The following is a 22,940-nucleotide window of genomic DNA, read 5'->3' as shown; positions in this document are numbered from 1 at the left end:
TGCCGACCAGATATCCTAAATTAATCTAGTCCCATTTGCCTGCATTTGGCCCATATTACTCTAAACCCTTCCCGTTCATGTACCCATCCAGATTCCTTTTAAATGTCATACTTGTACCAGCCTCCTCCACTTCATCTGGCAGCTCGTTCCATACACACACCACCCCCTGCATGAAAAACTTACCCCTCAGGTCCTTGTTATTTCTTTCCCCTCTCACTTAAACCAGGGCCATTTTGTTTTGGACTCCCCTGCCCTAGGAAAAAGATTTTGGCTATTCATCCAATGCATGCCTCATAATTTTACAAATCTCTAACAGGACATCCCTCAGCCTCCAACACTCCAGGGAAAGCAGCCTTTCTCTATAGCTCAAACCCTCCAGTACTGGCAACATCTTTGTCAATCTTTTCTGCACACTCTCAAGTTTAGCAACATCTTTCCTATAAAAAGGTGATCAAAATTGCATGCAGTATTCTAAAAGTGGCCTCACCAATGTCCTGTACAACTGCAACATGACCTCCCAACTCCTATACTCAATGTTTTGACCAATGAAGGCAAGCTTGCCAAATACTCTCTTCACTGCCCTGTCTATCAGTAATGCCACTTTCAAGGAACTCTGCACCTGCACCCCAGGTCTCTTTGTTTGGCAACACACCCCAGGGGCCTACCATTAACTGTATAAGTCCTGTCCTGAACAAAAACAGAAGTTGCTGGAATAGCTCAGCAGGTCTGGCAGCATCTGTGAAGGAAAAAAAAAAAAAGTCACAGTTAACATTTCAGGTCCGGTGAACTCTGATTTTTCCTTCACAATTGCTGCAAGACCTGCAGAGCTTTTCCAGCAACTTCTGTTTTTGTTCCTGATTTACAGCATACGCAGTTCTTTTGGTTTTTATTAAGTCCTGTCCTGGTTTGCCTTACAAAAATGCAACCTCACATTTATCAAAACTAAATTCTATCTGTCACTTATCGGCCCATTGGCCTGTCTGATCAAGGTCCTCCTATACTCTCAGATAATCTACACTGTCCACTACCCCACCTATTTTGGTGTCATCTGCAAACTTGCCTCCTATATTCACATTCAAATCATTTATATAAATGATGAAAAGCATTGGACCTAGCCCTGATCTCTGTGACATACTGCTGGTTACTGGCTTCCAGTCTGAAAAATAACCCTCTACCACCACCCTCTGTCCCTTACCTTCAAGCCAATTTTGTATCCAATAGGCAAGCTCCCCATGGATCCCATGTGAGCTAACCTTACTAACCAGTCTGCCATGTGGAACCTTGTCGAATGCGTTGCTGAAGTTTATACAGACAACGTCTACTGCTCTTCCTTCATCAATCTTCTCTGTCACCTCTTCAAAAGACCAGATCAACTTAGTGAGACACGATTTCCCATGCACAAAGTCATGTTGACTATCCCTAATCAGTCCTTGCCTTTCCAAATGCATGAAAATCCTGCCCCTAGACAGGGTCAACTTACCAACCACTGACGCAAGGCTCACCAGTCTATAGTTCCCGAAAAGCATGACCAAGTCAATGTTAGTACTTATGACTTGAAAATAAAAAATTGGGCAGAATCAATTCTTGCTGTTTTGCTCACTCATATTTAGTACAAGTTCCCGAGTAGACATCGCTGGCAAGGCCAACATTTGTTGCCCATTTCCAATTGCCCTTGGGCTGATTTGATTGGCTAGTCAAATCAAGACGACAGCTAGGAGTCAACCATCTCCCTGCGGGTCTGGAGTACATGTAGGCCAAGATAAGGATGGCAACTTTCTTTCCCTAAGGAACACTAGTGGACCAATTTTAAAACAATTGGTGTTCGTCGTCACGGGGACTAGCTTTCAATTCTGCGTTTATTAACTGAATTTAAATTCCACCAGCTGGTGAGGTGGGATTTGAAACCTTGTCACCAAAGTATCAACCTGGGCCTTTAGTAGCCCACTGGCATTACCACTACGTCACCAGCTGCCCCCTACCCCCATGCAGATTCTCACACTCACCTCCCCACGTACTGTAACTTCCACTGCAAAACACAAGTACAAATGGTTAGAAAGATCACACACAAAATTGTCATTGCTCAGATGATGAAAACTGAAAATTCACATCAAATGAAGTTTCGTTTGTACAGACTGCTTTTTTTTGTTTAAAAAAAAAAAACAGGCTTTTGAAATGCAGTAACTTTTTTAAATTTAGGAGCAGCTACAAATCTTACTGGAGCAATGGTCTTTAAAACATATAAGTAACCAATAAACTGTGAGCATGAGGAGTTCTAAATGGCCCAGTCCCAGAACTCAGTCATGAGCTGATGTGAATCCCTACAACAGGTAGCCTGTGTTTTCTCCACCACATTTCCTGCAATTCAAATTCCTAAGGGATGGATTTTTAGCCTGTGGTGGAGCTGGGAATGAAGGCAGGCACATACGGAATTTTACACTATCCACTCGCTTTCCTATTCAACCCGCCCCATTTTCCTGGTATGGGCTGGGGGTACTCACATGCCCATCAAGGCCTACTGAGAGAGGCCGAGTGGAGGATTTTCCAGTTGTCCTCCAGGTCAGCGTGGAGTGCCTGCAGGCCCATGGCTTGAGGAAGGACTGCAATGTTTCACTTCTATCTCTATTTCTTTATCTTTCCACTTTATTCTAAAGAGATTTGTAATGATGAACTCTTTTAAACTTGTTTTTACTTTTCTATTTTTGTACCTAGATACCTATGTAGCCAAGATGGCACCAGGAATGGCGAACAAAGTACACTTTTCACTGTACTCCTGTACTTGAGTACATGTGACAATAAAACCTAAATCTAAAATTCAGATGGAAGTGGCTCGTCTAGCCACTTGGAGCTTGCTCTTGGTGAAAGGCTGCCATGCCATGCTCCTAGCTGGCCTGGAGATGCCCTCATCCCTGCCTGAACGCAGCAGCAACTGCAGGCCATTTTGCAGAGGGGATCCCATCATGCCCCTCTCTCCCTCCCAACAATAGTGGCCCTGCTACAAAAGCCATTTCTATAATTTTCCATTTTAAGCAATTGGAGGGCTTTGAACCACACTTCTTTATGTCACCCTGCTAATGCATTCCTGCTGGATGGTGACCAAAACAGTGTCTAGTGAATAGATTTGTATAATTTAAAACAAACACTGTTTTGTAACTCGCTCAAACACAGAGGAACATGGCAACTGAAACTGGAAAAGAAGTCAAACGTTATTCAAGGTCAGTGGCATTCCCAAGTCACAAGCTTGCAGTTTCACGACTTCAGTAAGTAATCTGACAACATGGCATCATTTTGTCTAGGAACATCAGCCTCTGGATAGGATATCAAGAGAAATATTAACAAGATGTTAAAACTGCTCATTCAGATGGATGTAAAGGATCACATAACAATTTTGGAACTGGAGAAACAACCGCTTGTATGCTGATTAATGTTCCCACCTGCTGCCAGAAACACTAATGCAAATTTACTGGTGATTCGTTTTATTTTCATTTTCAGTACTTTATGGTTCCAAACTTTGTGCCACGTTTGCTTACAAAGTTAATTAATTAGCACTGAAGTACTTGGAGACATCCTGGGAACGTATAAAGTTGGTATTTTGGACTGTTATGCATCCTACACTTCCTTAACCCTATTTTTGTTGGCTTCCCTTAAACTCTGGGCAAATCCATCAACAAACATTTCCATTTTTCTCCATTTTTATAAATTGGTCTTCGAAACCTACCCCTTAAGGGAAAAAAAAACACCCTTTTGGTCAGCAAGGTGTAGAGTCAGCAGTCCGGATGTCTCCTTTGGCTCAGTTTACATTTTACCTAGTTTTGCTCCTGTACAGTATCACAGGATATTTTGCAACTTTAAAGGCTTTTTCAATCCAAGTTGTTGTAGAACAAATGAAAGCTCATTGTTCTTTTCCAATAATCATGATAAGTTAGACTAGAGATGAAGAGCTTGACTGGGCACATTTGCTCCCATAAGAGAAAAATCTGTGTTTCAATCACCCCAAAATATTGTTTGATAGTCTTGACATACGCGTTATCCTGACTGAAAGAGATGCAATGGTGGTGATATTCAAACACAGTTAGCCGAACAGTGGAAGCCCATTTGAAAATTCTGCCTTTATCAACGATATTAAAGATGCAGCAAGAATAAGACCTTTGCGATAACCAGCAGATATAAACTGAGAAAGCATTAAGGGCCTTTATTGGCTGAGCAAATCTCTCATCACACACAGGCCCTTGATAACCTTTCGAAACCATCAGCTTCTGAGCCTTTATTAAAAGGCTTTTCAACCTGTAGTTTCTCAATAACAACAGAATTCAGCATAACATGCAATCTCTGCTTTTTTAAAAATCCAGTGAGAGGAGAACGGGGGAAAGAAAAGCTCCACTCTCCAAATACTTAAAAAGATTCTTTTAAAGCTATTGGAAAAATAGCCCAAGTATTTGGTTTAACAGCTGTTTTAATTTACTTGCTGTCCACTTCACCCACCACCTTGTGGGGAAGTGCTGCCATCAACAGAGCATCTTATAAGCGTGGAGTCTCAGGAAATAGCCATTTACGCAGTGCTTTGCAAAATGGGCGTCTGGGGTCATGGGATCCGAGTCAGCAACGGCAACCCTGGAGCTCTGACTGAATTATTCCAGCTGAGCTCCCACTCTAAACAGGCCCTCTGCTCTCACAGGACCCCCACCCCCATTCTCACAGGTCACACTGAAGGATCACGAAAACGCTCAAGTCTTGAAATGGGGTCAACGGTTGGAAAATGTGCTGCATTAAGAAATAAACAGCACCACACACAAATCAGAAGTCTGATCAGCTGGCAGTTAAGACCACAGAATGGAAAATGTGCTACAGTTCAGAAGCAATCAAACATTGCAACACCAAACTGCAGAAACAGATTTTAGCTGCACGGAGATATTTGGTTTGCAGAAGGCCTGCTCTGTGGGGCATAGTAAGGAATTGTTAAGAGTTCACTAGACAATGTCACTTATCTATCTAGGCTGAGGCAATATTGCAATGCACACACTTTGGTTACGAAATTATGTCAACAAGCATTACTGACCTTTGTAGTTGTGACCATGACCATTCGGGTTGTTGCATTTTCCAAAAATTCTTCTATTCTCTTCAGCACTTAAACAATTGCTGGAAAACAAGTTCAAAATGATGTCACATTTTCAAAGCAAATATTCTAAACTGCATACACTACACAGAGTTTCTAACAGGTTTATCATGTATTTTTCTCTCTCAAATCTGTGCAAATGTCCTTGCAGCTTACTCTGTTCTATGGGTAACGTCTGACGTCTGATATGTGACGTGGATGTCAAGAAAAGAAAAATTGGGAAATGCATTTGAAATTGGACATAATGAGAAATGTAACTTTTTTTTTGCCTCCTTGGTATTAGGCAACAGTTTGGGTTTTGAAACCTCCTTGTCAGAGTGATGCAAGTAGCAGGTGAAGAAATGCTTATGTCTGTCTCTACAGATAGTTGGAGAGATTTTCCACAAACAACTTGTCAGTAGAAGGTACAGTTTGAGAAGTGCCACTCAGCATCAAGTACGGCTAACTGGGGGACTTTCCCAAACTTATTACCTGCCATTGGCGTATTAGAAAGATTTAAGATTGATACTGTTTGACTACTTTGTGAATATACCTTCCATGTTCAGGAAGCCCTAGAGCAGGACACAAGCCTAATATTTGCTGCCTCAGATCCTGGGATCACACACACTGCACCATAAGACTTCTCTTAAACAGGATAGGAGGCTGCAGTACTAAAATAAAATGGAAATTAATTTGTTCAAAGATAACAAGGTGTAGAGCTGGATGAACACAGCAGGCCAAGCAGCATCAGAGGAGCAAGAAAGCTGACGTTTCGGGTCTGCACCCTTCTTCAGAAATCAGAATTGTTCAAGTTGTTCAACAAGGCTTCAAATTAATCCATTTTAATGGCTGGGACGAAAAGTTTAGAGTTTTGTCTAGCTAGTGCATGAATTTACAGGTGGATAGCTGAAGAATAAATTCCATTTCCTAATACTTCAAGGTTATGGAGGTGCCTTTGATAGCCATTCCTTATAATAATTCAGGAAATCCTGTAAAAGATCAGAATCTATTCTGTTCCAAAGTGTGCCTGCATTATCTGTCAGGAAGTCAACCCAGGGGTTAGCAGATCTGGACACTGCACCTTAAGAAAGATATATTGGCCTTGGAGGGAGCACAATCCAGTTTTGCAAGGATGATACCCACACTTCAGTGGTTAAATTATGAGGAGAGATTATGTAAATTAGGCTTGCTTTCTCTAGAATTTTGAAGGTTAAGACCAAAGTCTTCAAGGCATTAACAGGAAAAGACAGGCTAGATAAAGATAAACTATTTCCGCTGGCTAGGGATTGTATTACTAAGGCACATAGCCTGAGAATTATGGCCAGACTATTCAGGAGAGATGTTACAAAGCACTTCTATATACAAAAGATTATAGAGGTTGGAACTTTCTTCCACAAATGCCAGTGTATGCTGGATCGGTTGTTAATTTAAAATTGGAGATAGATAAATTTTTGTTAAGAAATGGATTTAGAGGGATATGAGCCAAAGGCAGACATATGGAATTCGGCCACAGATCAGCCATGATCTTATTGAATGGTGGAATGAGCTCAAAGGGGCTGAATGGCCCATGCCTGTTCCAGTGGGTGGTACAATCAGATCTCATTATGTCATAAGATTGCACATGGTGTCCTTTCCACTTCTCATCACATAAGCCTTTGTTTTTGAAAGTGGATTGAAACCTTTGGTGAGATGAAAGGATTGTGAAAAATTAGGTTGCTTTATTTCACAGGCAGCCAATAAGAATACAGTTCAAAGTTCAAATTTTCAATGACTAGGCTCAATTTTGATTTATTCACAGAAAAAAAAAAGGACAAGATGATCAAATATACCTGCCTCTTTCACAGGCTGACGTATTTGCTTTTGAAATTACCACATTGGTACCCCATTATAACAATCCATTATACCACGATACTCAGTATAATCCCGGGATCTGTCCTGACCCTCAAGAGTTTAATTCAGCAAGTGATACAAGAAGCTACCTACTGAGAACACAGCCATCATCATTTTTTTAAAAAAAATAAAAATTAAAAGCAAACATTTAATTATGGAGTTCACTTTAATGCTTTATTTATTTGGGGAGCTGGTGACATAGTAGTAATGTCCTTGGAGTGGTAATCCAGAACTCCAGGCTATTGTTCTGGGGACATAAGAGAGAATTGTGCCACAGCAGATGGTGGAAATTTGAATTCAATAAAGAAAAATAAATTAAAATAAAGAAGTCAAATGGCAAACATTGTCTGTTGTTGTAAATACCCACCTACCTCACTGGCGTCTTTTAGGGAAGGAAATCTGCCATTGTTATTTGGCTGGGCCTACACATGACTCCAGATCACTCCAATTCACTTTTAACTGAAAATGACCAAACAAGCCACTGCCCACATCCCATGCAGTTTTTTTTGAAAAAAATTGGAGCGTGAGTACTGAATACTGGGAGGCAGCGGTCTAGTGGTGTTTTTGCTGGACTGTTAATCCAGAGATGCAGGAAATGTTCTGGGGTCCTGGTTTCAAATTCCATTATGGCAGACAGTGGAATTTATATTCAATAAAATCTGGAATTAAGAGTCTAATGATGACCATGAAGCCATTGTCAATTGTTGGATAAATCAATCTGGTTCACTCATGAGAAAGAAAGAAACTGCCATCCTTACCTGGTCTGGCCTACATGTGGCTCCAGACCTATAGCAACATGTCTGATTCATAACTGCCCTCTGGCCAATTAGGGATAGGGCAATAAATGCTGGCCTAGCCAGTGATGCCCTCATCCCATAAATGAATTAAAGAAAATATTGGGCTCTAGTGTAGTTGCAACCAACCCAAGCATGAACCACCAGCTAAGAAAGACAGCTGTTTTGAGATTACAAACCCTTTGAATATGTTGTAGCAGCACTTTCAGTGTATTTTCAAATACATTGCCCTCTTGTACTTCGCAAACCTCTGTGTCCCAGTCTGTCATTCAGAAGTTCCTGGTCCAATTATCCTTTTTCTCCTGCTTCATTATTACTTCATGAAGCAGCCAAGAATTAGCCAGCAGTCTCCTCAAAGCAAACCAAGTTCCCCTCACACATCATGCCCATATAAACATTACTGTCATCACCATAATGGACACAAATATTTGTTTGGCCACATGATAAATTGATCGCAAAACCCTTGGATATCCTGGCTTGTTGGCTTTAAGATGTGTCCTCTGTGACCTGCAACCTTTCTTTGCAACATCAGCAAAGCTACTTGAGTTTAACCATCCATGACTGAAACAAAGCCTTCTTTTCAAGAGTTTAAGAACTAGACAGATTTCAAACTTCATTATGGGGCAATTATTAATCTGTAAAAGATTGGAGGTTTCAGAGAGTTTAGAATTTATAAAACCACAAGAAGGCTGGTAAGATTAATCACGGTTCCAGCAAGTAGCAGAATAATACTCATTCATAACGCAATACTCTAGATATTAAAAAAAAAGGCTGAGCTTGTTTGCTACTTTTACACTTGCCCACAAACCTACAGTGGGATATTGCACAGGAATTTGCAATGACTGCAATCTGAAATGGTGAATCCTCTACATGGACCAATGTGAATCAGACAAGCATACTGCCTGAATTAGAATCACAGAATCCCTGCAGTTTGGAAGCAGGCCCTATGGCCTATCGAGTCCACTCCAACCCTCCAAAGATCATCCCACCCTGACCAACCCCATACCCTATCCCTATCCCCCATGGCTAATCCAACTAGCCTGCACATCCTGGACACTATGAGTAATTTAGCATGGCCAATCCACCAAACCTGCACATCTTGAGACTGCAAATCCTCATTGAGCCAAGGCAGTCCAAGTTAGAATAATTAATTCATAGCGATATAAATGGGCATATCTTGTTAGGTTTTGACCCCCTAGTCTAAGTATCAAACACTAGAATCCTCTAAACCTCTTCATTTCACTATCTTTCTCTCTCCTCTAAATATCCTTGAAACAAAGCTATTTGAGCAAACCTTTGATTACCTGCCCTATTATCTTCTCAGGTGGCTCAGTGTCAGATACCTGGTTAATAACACTCCGTGTAAACTGTTCAATGATGTTTGGCTATGTCAGGAGTGCTGTATTATTGTTGCAGGCTGCTGTTGACAGATTCGCCTGAAAGATTTTTCACGGAAAGACCACGTCTTAAAGTGGCTGAGTGAATAAATCGGATGTAAATAAGTGGATTTGCCAGTGTGCCGAGTGGGTGAGGAGAGGTCACTGACACAGTTGCCTTGTTACAGAGGTGGGTGGACCTTTGCAGGGGGTGGGGGTAGATGTGAGTCTCCCATAAGAACAGACTACACTACAGGCCTGCCTGGACGTACGGACGTGAAGCAAACGTTGAGGCTTACAGTACTGAACCAATCCACATCAGTGATTAAATCCAGGTCTCCTACAACACAGCTCACCCGTTACGAAACAGGATGCAATGATTCCGGGAATGGGTTACGCCGAATTAAAGAGGACATGTTACAGCTGCGGTTCTCGGGGGGGCGGACTGTCTCAGACCCAGCATTTACCTCTGACCTCAGGGATATTGTGAAAGGTCAATTTCACACGCTGTTACGGAACTGAAAGCAGCAAATAACCAGGACACAACCTCCCTACACGAGAGACCCTGTGCAAGGAGAGTTTCTGTTTGGGGCAATGTAATGAAGAGATGGTTAAATAAGACCGATAAACCCATGCACAATTACACCACAATAGACAGACCGGGGCGTATTTCCTGAGTACGTTTCACTGTTGAAGCTTCCATATTATGTTCTTGCTCTCAGTGAAAGTGAAACTTACAACGTCCGCATGGGATGGTGCCAGATTTTAATTTGTTTACCTATGGAGGCGATGAGCAGCGTTGAAGCTTTCCACTCTGGTCACCAGCGCCGTCCTGGTCGGTTTCAGTGGCTTCTCTCCCACTTCCATGAGTGCAGCGACAACCTGATCTCCAGTTACCAACACAGCCTCAATGCGGCAGGTTAGAAGGCACGTACAGCACACCAGTCATCCGACTTCCAACTCACTTCCGCCTGATCATCACATCTTTCCAAACCCCAAACATCCACACAGCTGCACTTTTGCATTCAATACCTTCACGTTGCTGTTGCTTATATATATTTGTCAAGGCGGCTTTGAAAATAGAAAATAAAGCAATTTAGGGAAAGTGTAAATACTTTGTTTTTACTTTTAATTTATAAGTTATTTTCTCATTTATATTTAATTTGGAAAAAATATGTAACACATTTGAATGACAGACGTTTGTCAAATTTGGTTTGATATATGACATTTCATCAGATGATATATGACCACCTTTGTAAACATAATTGCATTTACCTCAGTGACATCTTCTGTACCAAATCTTGTGAAGGAAAAAATAGAGTTGAAACTCATAGATAAATTCAGTGGTGCCTACCCACCTTCGCTCTATACAGCGGTCGTAGTTCACATAGGTACCAATAGGATAGTTAGAACTCGGAGATTATGAACAGGGAGTATGAGGAGCTAGGCACTAAATTATAGAGCAAAACCACAAAGGTTGTAATTGCTGGATTATTACCTGAGCCACGTGCAAATAGGCATAGGGTACAGAAAGTTGAGAGAGAGGAATAGGTGGCTCAAAGATTGATTGGGAGAAGTGGGTTTCGGTGTGTGGACCACTGACACCAATCCTGGGGAGCTTGAGGGCTGTACCATTCGGACAGTCTACACCTGAACAAAATAGTGAGGGCAAGGGCTCAAACATGGAAAGATGCGGTATATCAAAGAATAGGGATAAACTATGTCAGAACATGGTAATATGGGAGATGAGGGTCAGAGAGTAGCAGGTCGGGTAAGATGGAATAAAGACTTCTTAAAGACTTCTGGTCTCTCCGATATAGGAAAGATGTTGTGAACTTGAAAGGGTTCAGAAAAGATTTACAAGGATGTTGCCAGGGTTAGAGGGTTGCAGCTATAGGAAGAGACTGAATTGTGTGGGCCTATTTTCCTGGGTGCATTGGAGGCTGAGGGGTGACCTTACAGATGTTTATAAAATCATGAGGGGCATGGATAGGGTAAATAGCCAAGGCCTTTTTCCCAGGGTAGGGAGTCCAAAACTAGAGGGCATAGGTTTAAGGTGACAGGGGAAAGATTTAAGGGAATGAGCTGCCAGAGGAAGTGGTGGAACTATAAACATTTAAACAGCATTTCATTGGGTATATGAATAGGAAAGGTTTAGAGGGATGTGGGCCAAATGCTGGAAATTGGGACTAGATTAATTTATCTGGTCAGCATGGATGAGTTGGACCAAAGATCTGTTTCTCTGCTGTACATCTGTGTGAATCTATGACCCTTTAATTAACTGAAAAATGATACAGAAGGCTGAACACACGCACGAGCAGGTTCTTTCTGACCATTATCAGACTGTTGAATGGACTCTAGCCTCAAATAATGTAACCTGGAATGTAACCTGTATGCCTCTGAGTCTTTTTGATCTCTACATCCTTTGCTTGCTGTGATTTGCCTGTACCACTCATAAACAAAGCTTTTCACTGTATTTTGGTACACATGACAATAAATCAATCACTCTACCTGGGAATACAGCAACCTTCAAGACTAGACATTACAAAGGTAATGAAAGAAAAGCCTGATGTGTGTACTATTCAGAACAAAGTAGATGAATTGATGGCACAGACGGAAGTAGATAAGTATGATCTGAATATAATTATGGAGGCATGGCTTCAGGATGATAAAGATTAGGTCTTGAATATTGAGAGGTATATGACAGGCAGGAAAAACAGGAAGCTAATTAAAGGTGGATTCGTAGCACTGTTAATCAAGGATGGCATTTGTACAATCGTTCAAGATGAACTTGGTTCAGGAAATCAGGATGTAAAATAAGTTTGTAAAAAGTTGCCCCTTAGGTCCCCTTAAATCTTTCCCCTCTCACCTTAAACCTATGCCCTAGTTCTGGACTCCCCTACCCTGGGAAAAAGACCTTATCTATGCCCCTCATGATTTTATAAACTTCTGTAAGGTCACTCCTCAGCCACTGATGCACCAGGGAAAATAGCCCCAGACTATTCAGCCTCTCCCTATAGCTGAAACCCTCCAACCCTGGCAACATCCTTGTAAATCTTTTCTGAACACTTTCAAGTTTCACAACATCTTTCCTATAGCAGGGAGACTAGAAGTTTTTATTCTCTCTGCCCTTTCCTACTATTCTGTGGCCCTATTTCCCATATTACCATGTTCCTACGGAGTTTACCCCTACTCTTTGATATCCCGCATCTTTCCACATTTGATCCCTTGCCCTCACTATTTTGTTCAGGTGTAGACTGTCCGAATGGTACAGCCTTCAATCTCCCCAGGGTTGGTGTCAGTGGTCCACACACTGAAACCCACTTCTCCCAATCACTCTTTGAGCCACGTATTCCTCTCTCTAATTTTATGTACCCTATGCCTCAAGGGTGTGCCTCAACGTAACCACAAGGTGGGACAAAATATGTCAGAAAAAAATATTGAGTGCATATGATAAAATGTCAGCAATAATCATGAGTGACTGTAATCTAATTATAAATGTGAAAAATCAGATTAGCAGTAGTAGCCTGGATGAAGAGTTCATAGGATGCTTTCGAGATTGATTTTAAAGCTGTAAGAAACTATCAGAGAACAGGTTAGATTAGACTTGATTAATTAGTGACCTCAAAGTCAAGGTATTCCTAGGTAGCAACATCCATGATATGATTGAATCTTACATCCAGTTTGACAAGGAGAAGAGTGGAGCTAAGACAAATATTTTAAATCTAAATAAACATAGAAATGTAGAAACATAGAAGATATGAGCAGGGGGAGGCCCTGCTCCCTTTGAGCCTGCTCCACAATTCATCTAAACATGGCTGATTTTCCAACTCAACATCCTAATCCTGCTTCTCCCCATAACCTTTGATCCCATTCGCCCCAAGTGCTATAGCTAGCCGCCTCTTGTTTTAGCATCAACTACTTCCTGTAGTAATGAATTCCACAGGCTCACCACACTTTGGGTGAAGAAATGTCTCCTCATCTCCATCCTAAATCATCTACCCCGAATCCTCAGACTGTGACCCCTGGTTCTGGACACACCCACCATCAGGAACATCCTTCCTGCATCTACCCTGTCCAGTCCTGTTAGAATTTTATAAGTCTCTATGATACTCCCTCTCATTCGTCTGAACTCTAGCAAAAACAATCCCAACCTAGTCAATCTCTCCTCGTACGTCAGACCCATCATCCCCGGAATCAGCCTGGTAAACCTTCGCTGCACTCCCTCGAGAGCAACAGCATCCTCCCTCAGAAAAGGAGACCAAAATTGTGCACAATATTCTAGATGTGGCCTCACCAAGGCCCTGTATAACTGCAACAACACATCCCTGTTCCTGTACTCAAAACCTCTCACAATCTCACTACCGCCTGCTGCACCTGCATGCTTACCTTCAGCAACTGGTGTACAAGGACACCCAGGTCCCACTGCACACTCCCCTCTCCCAATTTACAGCCATTCAGGTAGTGATCTGCTGCCTTGTTTTTGCTTTTGAAGTGAATAACCTCACATTTATCCAAATTATACTGTATCTGCCATTGATTTGCCCACTCACCCAACCTGTCGAGATAATGCTGAAGGATCTCTGCATCCTCGTCACAGTTCACCCTCCCACCCAACTTGGGTATCATCTGCTAAACTTTGAGAAGTTACATTCTGTTCCCTCAACCAAATCATTAATATATATTGTGAATAGCTGGGATGCCAGCACCAATTCCTGTGGCACCCGACCTGTTCCTGCCTGCCAATTTGAAAAGGACACATTAATTCCTACTGTTTGTTTCCTCTCTGCCAACCAGTTCTCTCTCCATCTCAATACACTGCCTCCAAACCCATGCGCTTTAATCTTGCACAATAAACTCTTATGTGGAGCTTTGTCAAATGTTTTCTAAAAGTCCAAATATATAACATCGACTGGCTCTCCCTTGTCAACTCTACTAGTTACATCTTCATAGAATTCCAACAGACTTCCCCTTCATAAATCCATGCTGGCTCTGTCTGATCCTGTCACTGCTTTCGAAATGCTCTGCTATAAAATCCTTGATAATGGATTCAAGAATTTTCCCCAGTACTAATGTTAGGCTTACTGCTCTATAATTCCCTGTTTTCTCTCTACCTCACTTTTTGAATATTGGAGTGACAATAGCTACCCTCCAATCTGCAGGGACTGTTCCAGAGTCTATAGAATCCTTGATGATGACCACCAATGCATCCACTATTTCTAGAGACACTTCCTTAAGTGATCTGGGATGTAGATTATCAGGCTCTGGGGATTTATCCACCTTCAATACCATCAATTTTCCCAGCGCCTTTTCTCTATTAATATTGATCTCCCTCAATTTTTCCCTCTCAGTAAATCTTGCACTCTCCAACATTTCTGTTTTCTGATTTATGTCCTGTTTTGTGAAGACAGAACCAAAGTATGTATGCAGTTCCTCAGCCATTTCTTTGTCCCCTATTATACATTCCCCCATTTCTGTCTCTAGGTGACCTATATTTGTCTCCAGCAATCTCTTTCTCTTTATGTACCTATAGAAACTCTTAGTGTAAGTCTTTATATTCCCTGCAAGCTTACTTTCGTACAGTATTTTCCCCTTCTTAATCAATCCTTTGGTTCTTTGCTAAATTCTAAACAGCTCCCAATCCTTATATATATTACTTTTCTTGGCCAATCTGTTATGCTTCTTACTTGGTTTGGATACTATCTCTAATTGCCTTTGTAAGCCATGGATTGGCCCTCTTACCCATTTTGCTTTTGTGACAGACATGAGTAAACAGTTTGTTGCAGTTCCCCCATGCGTTCCCCCATGTTTGCCATTGCCTATCCACTGTCATCCCTTTAAGTAACTCTCCCAGTCTATCAAGGCCAACTCATGCCTCATATCTTCATAGTTTCCTTTATTAAGATTCAGCAATCTTGTCTCTGAATCAACTACCTCACTCTCCATCTTGATGAAGAATTCTATTATGTTATGGTCACTCATCCCCAAGGGGTCTTGCACAGCTAGATTGTCAATGATTCCCTTCCCATTTCACAGCACCCAGTCTAAGATAGCCTGCTCTCTAGTTGTTTCGTCCTCACATTGGTGAAGAAAACCATCTTGTATACACTCCAGGAATTCCTCCTCTATGACATTGTGGCTAATTTGATTTGCCCAATCTATGTGCAGATTAAAATCAGCCATGATCACTGATATTCCCTTATCACATGCATCTCTAATTTCGGCATCTCTAATTTCCTGTTTAATGCCATTCCAAACATCACCACTGCAGTTTGGGGGTCTATATATGACACCAATTAATGTCTTTTTGCCCCTTGGTATTTCTCAACTCTACCCATACCGACTCTACATTGTCTGAGCTAATGTCCTTTCTCACTATTGTATTAATTTCCCCTTTAACCAGCAATGCCGCTCTGGCACCTAATCTTCTCACCTGTCCTTCCTAAATACTGAATACCCTGGGACGTTCAGTTCCCATCCCTGGTCACCCTGCAGCCATGTCTCCGTAATCCCAATATATCGACCCGTCTTCATCTATCTGCACGATTAGTTCATCCACTTTATTGCAAATGCTTTGTGCACAAGCATTTAAGCTTGTCTTTTTAACATTGTTTGTCTCAGTCTTATTTTTCTCAATGGCCCTGTTTGAATTTTGACCTTGGTTTCTCTGCCTCTCACTTTTCTTATTCCCTTTTCCACGTGTTGCTTTTTCCCTTGCTTCCTCCTTCTCTGACTCCTTATATAGGTTCCCATCCCCCTGGCATATTAGTTTAAACCCTCCCCAATCGCTCTAGCAAGCACTGCCCCTTGGACATCAGTCCAAATCCTGCCCACATGTAACCCATCTGATTTGTACAGGTCCCACCTCTTCCACAATCAGTCCCAATGCCCCAGGAATCTGAAACCCTTCCCCTGACGCCATCTTTTCGGCCAAGTATTCATCCAATATATCCTGTCATTTCTACTCTGTCTAGCACGTGGCACCGGTAGTAATCGTGAGCTCACTACCTTTGAGGTCTGATTTCTTAATTTTCTTCCTCGCTCCCTGTATTCTGCCTTTAGGACCTCATCCCTTTTCTTACCTATGTCATTTGTACCAATATGTGCCATGACCACTAGTCGTTCATCCTCCCGCTCCAGAGTGTTCTGTACCCTCTCCGAGACATCCTAGACCCCGGCACCAGGGAGACAACATGCCATCCTGGAGTCTAATTTGTGGGCACAGAAGCACCCATCTATTCCCCTTACAATTGAATCCCCCATTATTATTGCCCTGGCACACTTTTTACCCCTTCCTTCTGCAGCAGAACCAACTGTGGGCAAGACCACTCACCTTCCCTTGCTTGTGGTCCTCACAGTGACTTTTTTTTTGTTACAGGAGGAAGGAGAGAGGGAAACATTGAAGTAGTGTTCTGGGTTTAACTGTCCCTTGACAACACTCCCTCCAGAAACCACTGTTTCGTAGTGGTGACTGCGCCAATGCAAATCTTCACCCCAACCACCAATCAGCATTGTCGCAGCCCTCTGCTTGTCTCTTTCACCTCCTAATTTATAAAGAGAACTCAGCAAGTATGTAAACTGAAGTGAAGTGGGATACTAGAATAAGAATACGTCAATGGAAGTACAGTGGCAGACCCTTAAGAATATATTTCAGAATACTCAAAATAAGTTCATTCCTACTGTAAAGAAAAATTCCAAAGAGAAGATCCACCATACGTAGTTAATGAAAGAAAATAGGGAAAGCATCAGACGGAAGTTAAAAGCGTATAACTGCACAAAAATGAGTAGCAGGTGAAATAATCGGTCAAAATATAAAGAATGGCAGAGAATGACTGAAAAGTTAATCAAGAGGAAGAACTTAAAATATGAGACAAAGCTAGCAAGGAATGTAAACATGAATAATTAGAGTTTCTGCAGGCATTTAAAAAAAATAAAAGAGTTAAGTCGAGTGAATTTTGCTCCTCTCGAGAGTGAGGATGGGAGTTAATATTAAACAGTAAGGAAATGGCAGATACAATGAATAAACATTTTGCTTCTGTCTTCACTATAGAGGATGCAAAAACATTACAGTGATAACTATAAATTAGGAGGTGGAATGGAAGGAGGAAATTAGCACATTCCCAACAATAAGGGAAATGGAAGTAAGCAAACCGATGGAACTGTGGAATGAGATGTCTCTGGGTCTTGATGGATTTTATCTTAGGCTCATAAATGAAGTGACTAATGAGGTAGTTCATGGATTGGCATTAATTTTCCAAAATTTGTCTGTTTCTGGAAAGCTTCCATCAGACTGGATGGTAATAAATGTAGAAGGGATGGAGGCAGAATATGGGGAAATATCAGTCGGTTAGCTTGGTGTCTGTTTGGGGAAGGTGTTAGAAACAATCATTAAAGAAATTATAGCTTCACACTGAGATAACCTCAGGAAGAATTGGAATGGTTTTGACAAAGGATGATCATTTTTAAATGATTTATTGAAGTTCATTGAATGAGTAACTTGCAGGCTCTTGTTAGGCTAGAGAATCAAGGGTATTCAGGGATAAATGGGAAAGTGGAATTTGAATCATAAAAAGTCAGTCATGATGTTATTGAATGATGGAGCATCCTTGCAGGATCGATAGGCCTACCTCAGCACTGATTTCATCTGATCTTAAAATTCTTAGCATCAGACCTGCTCGAGTAGTCTCAATATTCATCTGACCTGTTCAGCTCATGTTCTGGTCAATAGTAACCACCATGATGTTGATAATGGGGATTCAGCAATGATAATGTCATTTGAACATCAAAGGGCAACTGTTAGATTCTCTCCCGTCAGGGATGGTCATTGCCTGGCACTTGGGTTGACAGAATGTTACTTGCCACTTCGCAGCCAAACCCTGGATGTTGTTCAGATCTTGTTGAATATGGACACACACTGCTTCAATGTCTGAAAAACCATGGAAGGTGTTAAACATTATGTAATACCACTGAACACCCGAATTCTGAGTGAAGCTTGTTGATGAAGCAGCTGAAGATGGATAGCCAAGGACATTATTCTGAGGAACTGTTGCAGTGATATTCTGGGGCTGAGGTGACTGACATGCAACCACCACAACCATCTTCCTTTGTGCACAGTATGAATGTATCATCACGACAGGTTCCAGGTAGATTTCAGATGGGTTGCTCCAAATTAGGAAGCTCATAGGTGAGGCAGAATGAACTGGCTGCCAAACTTTATTAACCCAAACCATCGACTGGCTGCAACAAAGTTAATTTAATAAGGATCCCTTCCCTTGCAGAGGCCTTCTCCAACAGCAACCGATTTTATCTTTTAAAAAGAGCCAATTTAACTAGGCTTTCTTGCATTAACAAAAGTGTGAATTTATTAATTACTGAACATGAGAAGAAGTCATAATGCAAAACATGTACACATTAGAAGTAAGAACATTTCAGAAAAAATTACAGATCAGGCTGTGGATTGTTTGTGAAGGGTTGATAGTGAAATGTTGTGGTTACTACTTTAGGTGATACTAGTGTCGGGAGGCAAGCAGTTGATTTTGAGAGGCTTGGAAGTCAACTGGAAAGGCATTTGTCCTGTTTACTTTCAACTGTACTTTCACTTGATTTCTGGCTTCCTGCATGAAGAGTTAGACAGAGGGAGAGAGAGAGACAGTTTTTACCTGTATCACAGGTAATTTGCTCAGTGATTTGCTCAGTCACAGTGCACACCTTCACCCACTAGCATATAGACCAGGGTTGGAACTGATTTTAAATTCCTCTTCTTATGCGTTCCTGAAAGATAAATATATAATTATATCTCTCATCCAGACTGCTCTCTTTTCTCCCATCTTGTTCACAAATTGCAATAACTCACAGGAAATTACAGCTCAGTTTGCAATCCATTTCTCCCTTTAACATCCCCTGTTGACTGCTATTAGACATGACACTCCAGAGTCTCCCTTGAGGCCCGGCCTAATCCATTCAGGCCTTGCAAACAGTTACTGAGTTATATTGTTCAAAATTTACATCCTCAGTTATCTGGCTTGTATGTTCTCTTTTTACAAATACATGTGATGTAATTAAAAGTTCACTGTGTCAATAGGAGATCCTTGGCTATAACAATACATATTTTTATAGACTCATTGCTGAAAAATTTCAGCAAAATTCAGCAACATATATATATGTATGTATATAATGATTGCTGCGAGATGAATGATGTAATAATTATGGAACAAACGTGAAAGATTATATATATGCATACACAAATGCAAATAAGAAGCAGGAACTCCCTCAGTTCTGAAGAAGGGTCATGCTGGGCTGGAAATGCTAAACTGTTTCTCTCGTCACAGATGATGCCAGACCTGCTGAGTTTCTCCGGCATTCTCTGTGTTTGTTTCAATTTCCGGCATCCACTGTATTTTGCTTTTATTTATGTTTGAGAGGGACACTTACTGAGGAATTTCACCCAGGTTCTTAAAATATTTGAGAAAATGCCAATCGAGCTTAAGAAAAACGAATTGAAATTTAGAGTATCAAGAAGCGAGTAAAATTCTTAACCAGCTTCCTTCCTTTGTGTGGGGGGGGATGTTGGATTTAACGGACCTGATTATGTGTCCTTGAGTCTGGCTCCCTCTAGCTGATGTTGAGGAGACTTAATCAGGACAAGCAACTAATCTTGATAGGTCCAGGCACAGACTTACAATTTTAATAAACAAGATGATTGAGTCATAGAGTCATAGAACGCAGAAACGGCCCAACCAGTCCACGCTGACCATAATCCCAAACTAAACTAGTCCCACCTGCCTACACTTGTCCCATGTCCCTTTAAACCTTTCCTATTCGTGAACTTATCCAAATGTCTTTCAAACATTATAACTATATCTGCACCATCACTTCCTCCGGCGGTCCATTCCACACACGAAACACTCTCTCTGTAAACAAATTGCTGCTCATGTCCTTTTTAAATCTTTCTCATCCCACCTTAAAAATATGCCCCTTAGTTTTGAATTCCCCCACCCTGGGGAAAAGACCCTTGTCATTTACCTTATCTATACCCCTCACGATTTTATAAACCTCTATAAGGTCGCCCCTCAACCTCCTATGCTGCAGTGAAAAAAGTCCCAGTCTTTCCGGTCTATTTTTATATCTCAAGTACTCCATTCCCGGCAACATCCTGGTAAATCTTTTCTGAACCCTCTCCAGTTTAATAATATCTTTCCTATAACAGGGCGACCAGAAGTTCAAACAGTATTCCAGAAGAGGCCTCAATGTGACGTCCCAACTCCGACATTCAAAGGTCTGTGCAGTGAAAGCAAGCATGCCGAACACCTCCTTAACCATCTCACTACCTGTGATGCAAATTTCAAAGAATTACGTACATTCCTGAATTCCTGATTCTCTCTGTTCAACAAAACTACCCAGGGCCCTTCCATTAATTCTATAAGTCCTGTCTTTGTTTGCATTACCAAATTGCATTACTTCACATTTATCCAAATTAAACTCCATCTGCCACTCCCCAGTCCATTAACCCAATTGATCAAGATCTCTTTGTAAGCTTAGATAACCTTCCTCACTGTCCACTGTACCACCAAATTTGCTGTCATCTGCAAACTTAGTAACCATGCCTCTTATATTCCCATCAAAATCATTTATATAAATAACAAATAAAAGTGCTATGCTGCAGATCAGTGCTGCGCTGAAAGGTAAGCACATATACTCCAAGACATCTGTTATCCTTCTTTAAAAGTGATTCTTTCATTGAATTCATAAGTGACAAACTCATATTTCTGGTCTGTGATTTTGAACTTCCAGACAAATAGAGGCATTTTCTGTCCTGACCCTATCAAATCCCATTATAATCTTAAAGACCCCCATCAGCAACACCTCACTTTGTTTATTCTAAAGATAAAATCCCCAGTCATTCAATCGTTGGTGATTGTTAATGGGACCATCCTAGTAAGGCTTTTTTTAATGGTGATTTCAGCCTGCCCCAACTACAGAGTTCCTGTTAATAATGTTATTATTCAGCAAAATGGACTTTGTCTGGCTCTTGACCAGCAATTAGTTTGATGGATTAGTGGATGCAGGGAAGATAAATAACTCAGCATATCTTACCTAAGAGTCTAATTACATTGACAGATTGGAGACAACAGATTAGCCTCAACACTAGCAAAGCTACAGGACAGAGACGTCATTTCTTAATGCACTTCCTGTAATTTAAGAAATAGCAACGATGACTTGCATTTGTAAAGCACTTTTATAAGTGGGGAAATGTGTCAAAGATGCTTAGCCAAAGAGGCATAAGGAAAAATCAGCATTGTGTTAAGTAAAGAGGGATTAGGAAGGGGGAGATTCAAGCTTGGTGAGAAAGGTCAGTTTTAGGCTATGACATGAAGGAGAAGACGAGGTGTTGGAGTTTGTTTAATGCATTTCAGAGCATACAGTCTATACAGCTGAGGGTATGGCAACCAATGGTAGAAAGAGGGGAGGGGTGAAAGCAAGAGATTCCTGAGTAAGAGTGATGGAGAGTCCAATGGAAGATGGGGTTGGCAGAGGGGGTTGTAAGGGGATGAGTTTGCAGTAATATTTAAAACTTTAATTAGAATTGATGGGGCAAAAAGGTGTTAGAACCATGGACTTTTATCACATAGGTGGGACCAGTCATAAATTACACCATGATAACTTTCAACGGGACCTGTGTCTTTCCCTCATATGTGTGTTCAGCTTATGGCATATTTATTAATAAGAAGTAATGACAAGTATCATTAGCAGAGAAAGCTTCTTTAATCAGTTTTGCAATCCTGAAACAGGACTGCTGGAGAATGATGCTGATTTAGGTAGGATGCTGCACAAAGTCTGATTTCTCGTCTGGCTCTTCATTCATTGCTTACAGTAATGTCTTAACAAATCCAATTTAACCTGACAATGTTATTCTCTGGAGCTGGCCAATGTTTATGTTGTATTAAGATAAACACAGTGCAACAGTAAGTCAGTAGTAAGGGGTTGTATAAATTCAAAGCATTGCTAAGTTGAGTTGGAAGCAATCAGAAAACCTGTGTCTGAGCTTCCACAGACCTATTAGTGTTCTGATAGCACTTAAGAATTACCAGTGGAGTTGACTCTCGTTGTGGTCTGTTGTGAACTCTCCAGTAGCTATGTTAAAATTTTAAACACAAACAGACTTTGAAGTGACCCCTGCTGAAAACTATATGACTTTTGAAAGTTTCTGCTCTAGGCAGGCTTGAGTTTCAGGCAAACACCATAGTAAATATGAACATTCACATTCATCCATTAATTCATACCAATGCCCCCACCAAACTGTGTGGCCACATGGCCAGGCATCTGCACACGCCAATCAGTGTATAGATGTATCGAAACATAGAAAAGAGGGGCAAGAGTAGGCCTTTTGGCCCTTCAAGTCCTTTGGACTTCCAGTTCTGGAAACCACTGCTGCTCATGGACCTCAGAGGACACACTGGAGGGAAGAACATATTAGAGGGAACATTGACTCACAAACCCCTTGTTTAATGATAAATCAACAAGAGATCTGAGGCATTCTAGCCAGCTTGTCTTTTCAGTTTATCATAGCCAAAAGATACATTGAGACCCATTGTGTGTTAGATGAATGTAAATTAATCCTGTTTACTTTCCATTACATTATAACAATTTTCCTAATTCAAACTGAGCTGGGTGCATCTCACGGTGTTAGTATCAACACAGTATGTATACTCAACATGGAACTGTTCAACTGGAAGTTCAACTACGAGAAACCTTGCATCTTACTGAGAATCAACCACAATCAACCACAAGTCC

At 41.2% G+C, this 22,940-nt stretch overlaps 1 protein-coding gene across 1 annotated transcript; it reads right to left on the bottom strand.

Moving 5' to 3' along the window:
- Window positions 1–1,423: 1,423 nt before the first annotated feature.
- On the bottom strand, window positions 1,424–10,147 carry LOC109912892 (6-pyruvoyl tetrahydrobiopterin synthase). The gene is made up of 3 exons (XM_048592756.1): window positions 9,928–10,147; window positions 5,054–5,133; window positions 1,424–2,026 (listed from the first exon to the last, which is right to left on the bottom strand). Exons 1-3 carry the CDS (start codon window positions 10,014–10,016, stop codon window positions 1,962–1,964), a joined length of 234 nt encoding a protein of 77 aa, XP_048448713.1. The 5' UTR covers window positions 10,017–10,147; the 3' UTR covers window positions 1,424–1,961.
- Between the last annotated feature and the right edge of the window lie 12,793 nt (window positions 10,148–22,940).

The sequence above is a fragment of the Rhincodon typus genome, unplaced genomic scaffold (genome assembly GCF_021869965.1).
Source record: "Rhincodon typus isolate 14 unplaced genomic scaffold, sRhiTyp1.1 hic_rhity00001742, whole genome shotgun sequence".
NCBI classification, from domain to species: domain Eukaryota; kingdom Metazoa; phylum Chordata; class Chondrichthyes; order Orectolobiformes; family Rhincodontidae; genus Rhincodon; species Rhincodon typus.
The sequence above is the reverse complement of the archived record's forward strand: the minus strand, read 5'-3'. Positions and strand labels throughout refer to the sequence as shown.

Excerpts from the sequence above, each read along its gene's own strand:
- LOC109912892 (XM_048592756.1), bottom strand. The coding sequence starts at position 10,016 with ATGGAAGTGGGAGAGAAGCCACTGAAACCGACCAGGACGGCGCTGGTG. Across the intron at positions 5,134-9,927 it reads GCTGCTCATCGCCTCCATAG|CAATTGTTTAAGTGCTGAAG; the intron begins GTAAACAAATTA and ends CTTGTTTTCCAG. Across the intron at positions 2,027-5,053 it reads TCATGGTCACAACTACAAAG|TGGAAGTTACAGTACGTGGG; the intron begins GTCAGTAATGCT and ends TGTGTTTTGCAG.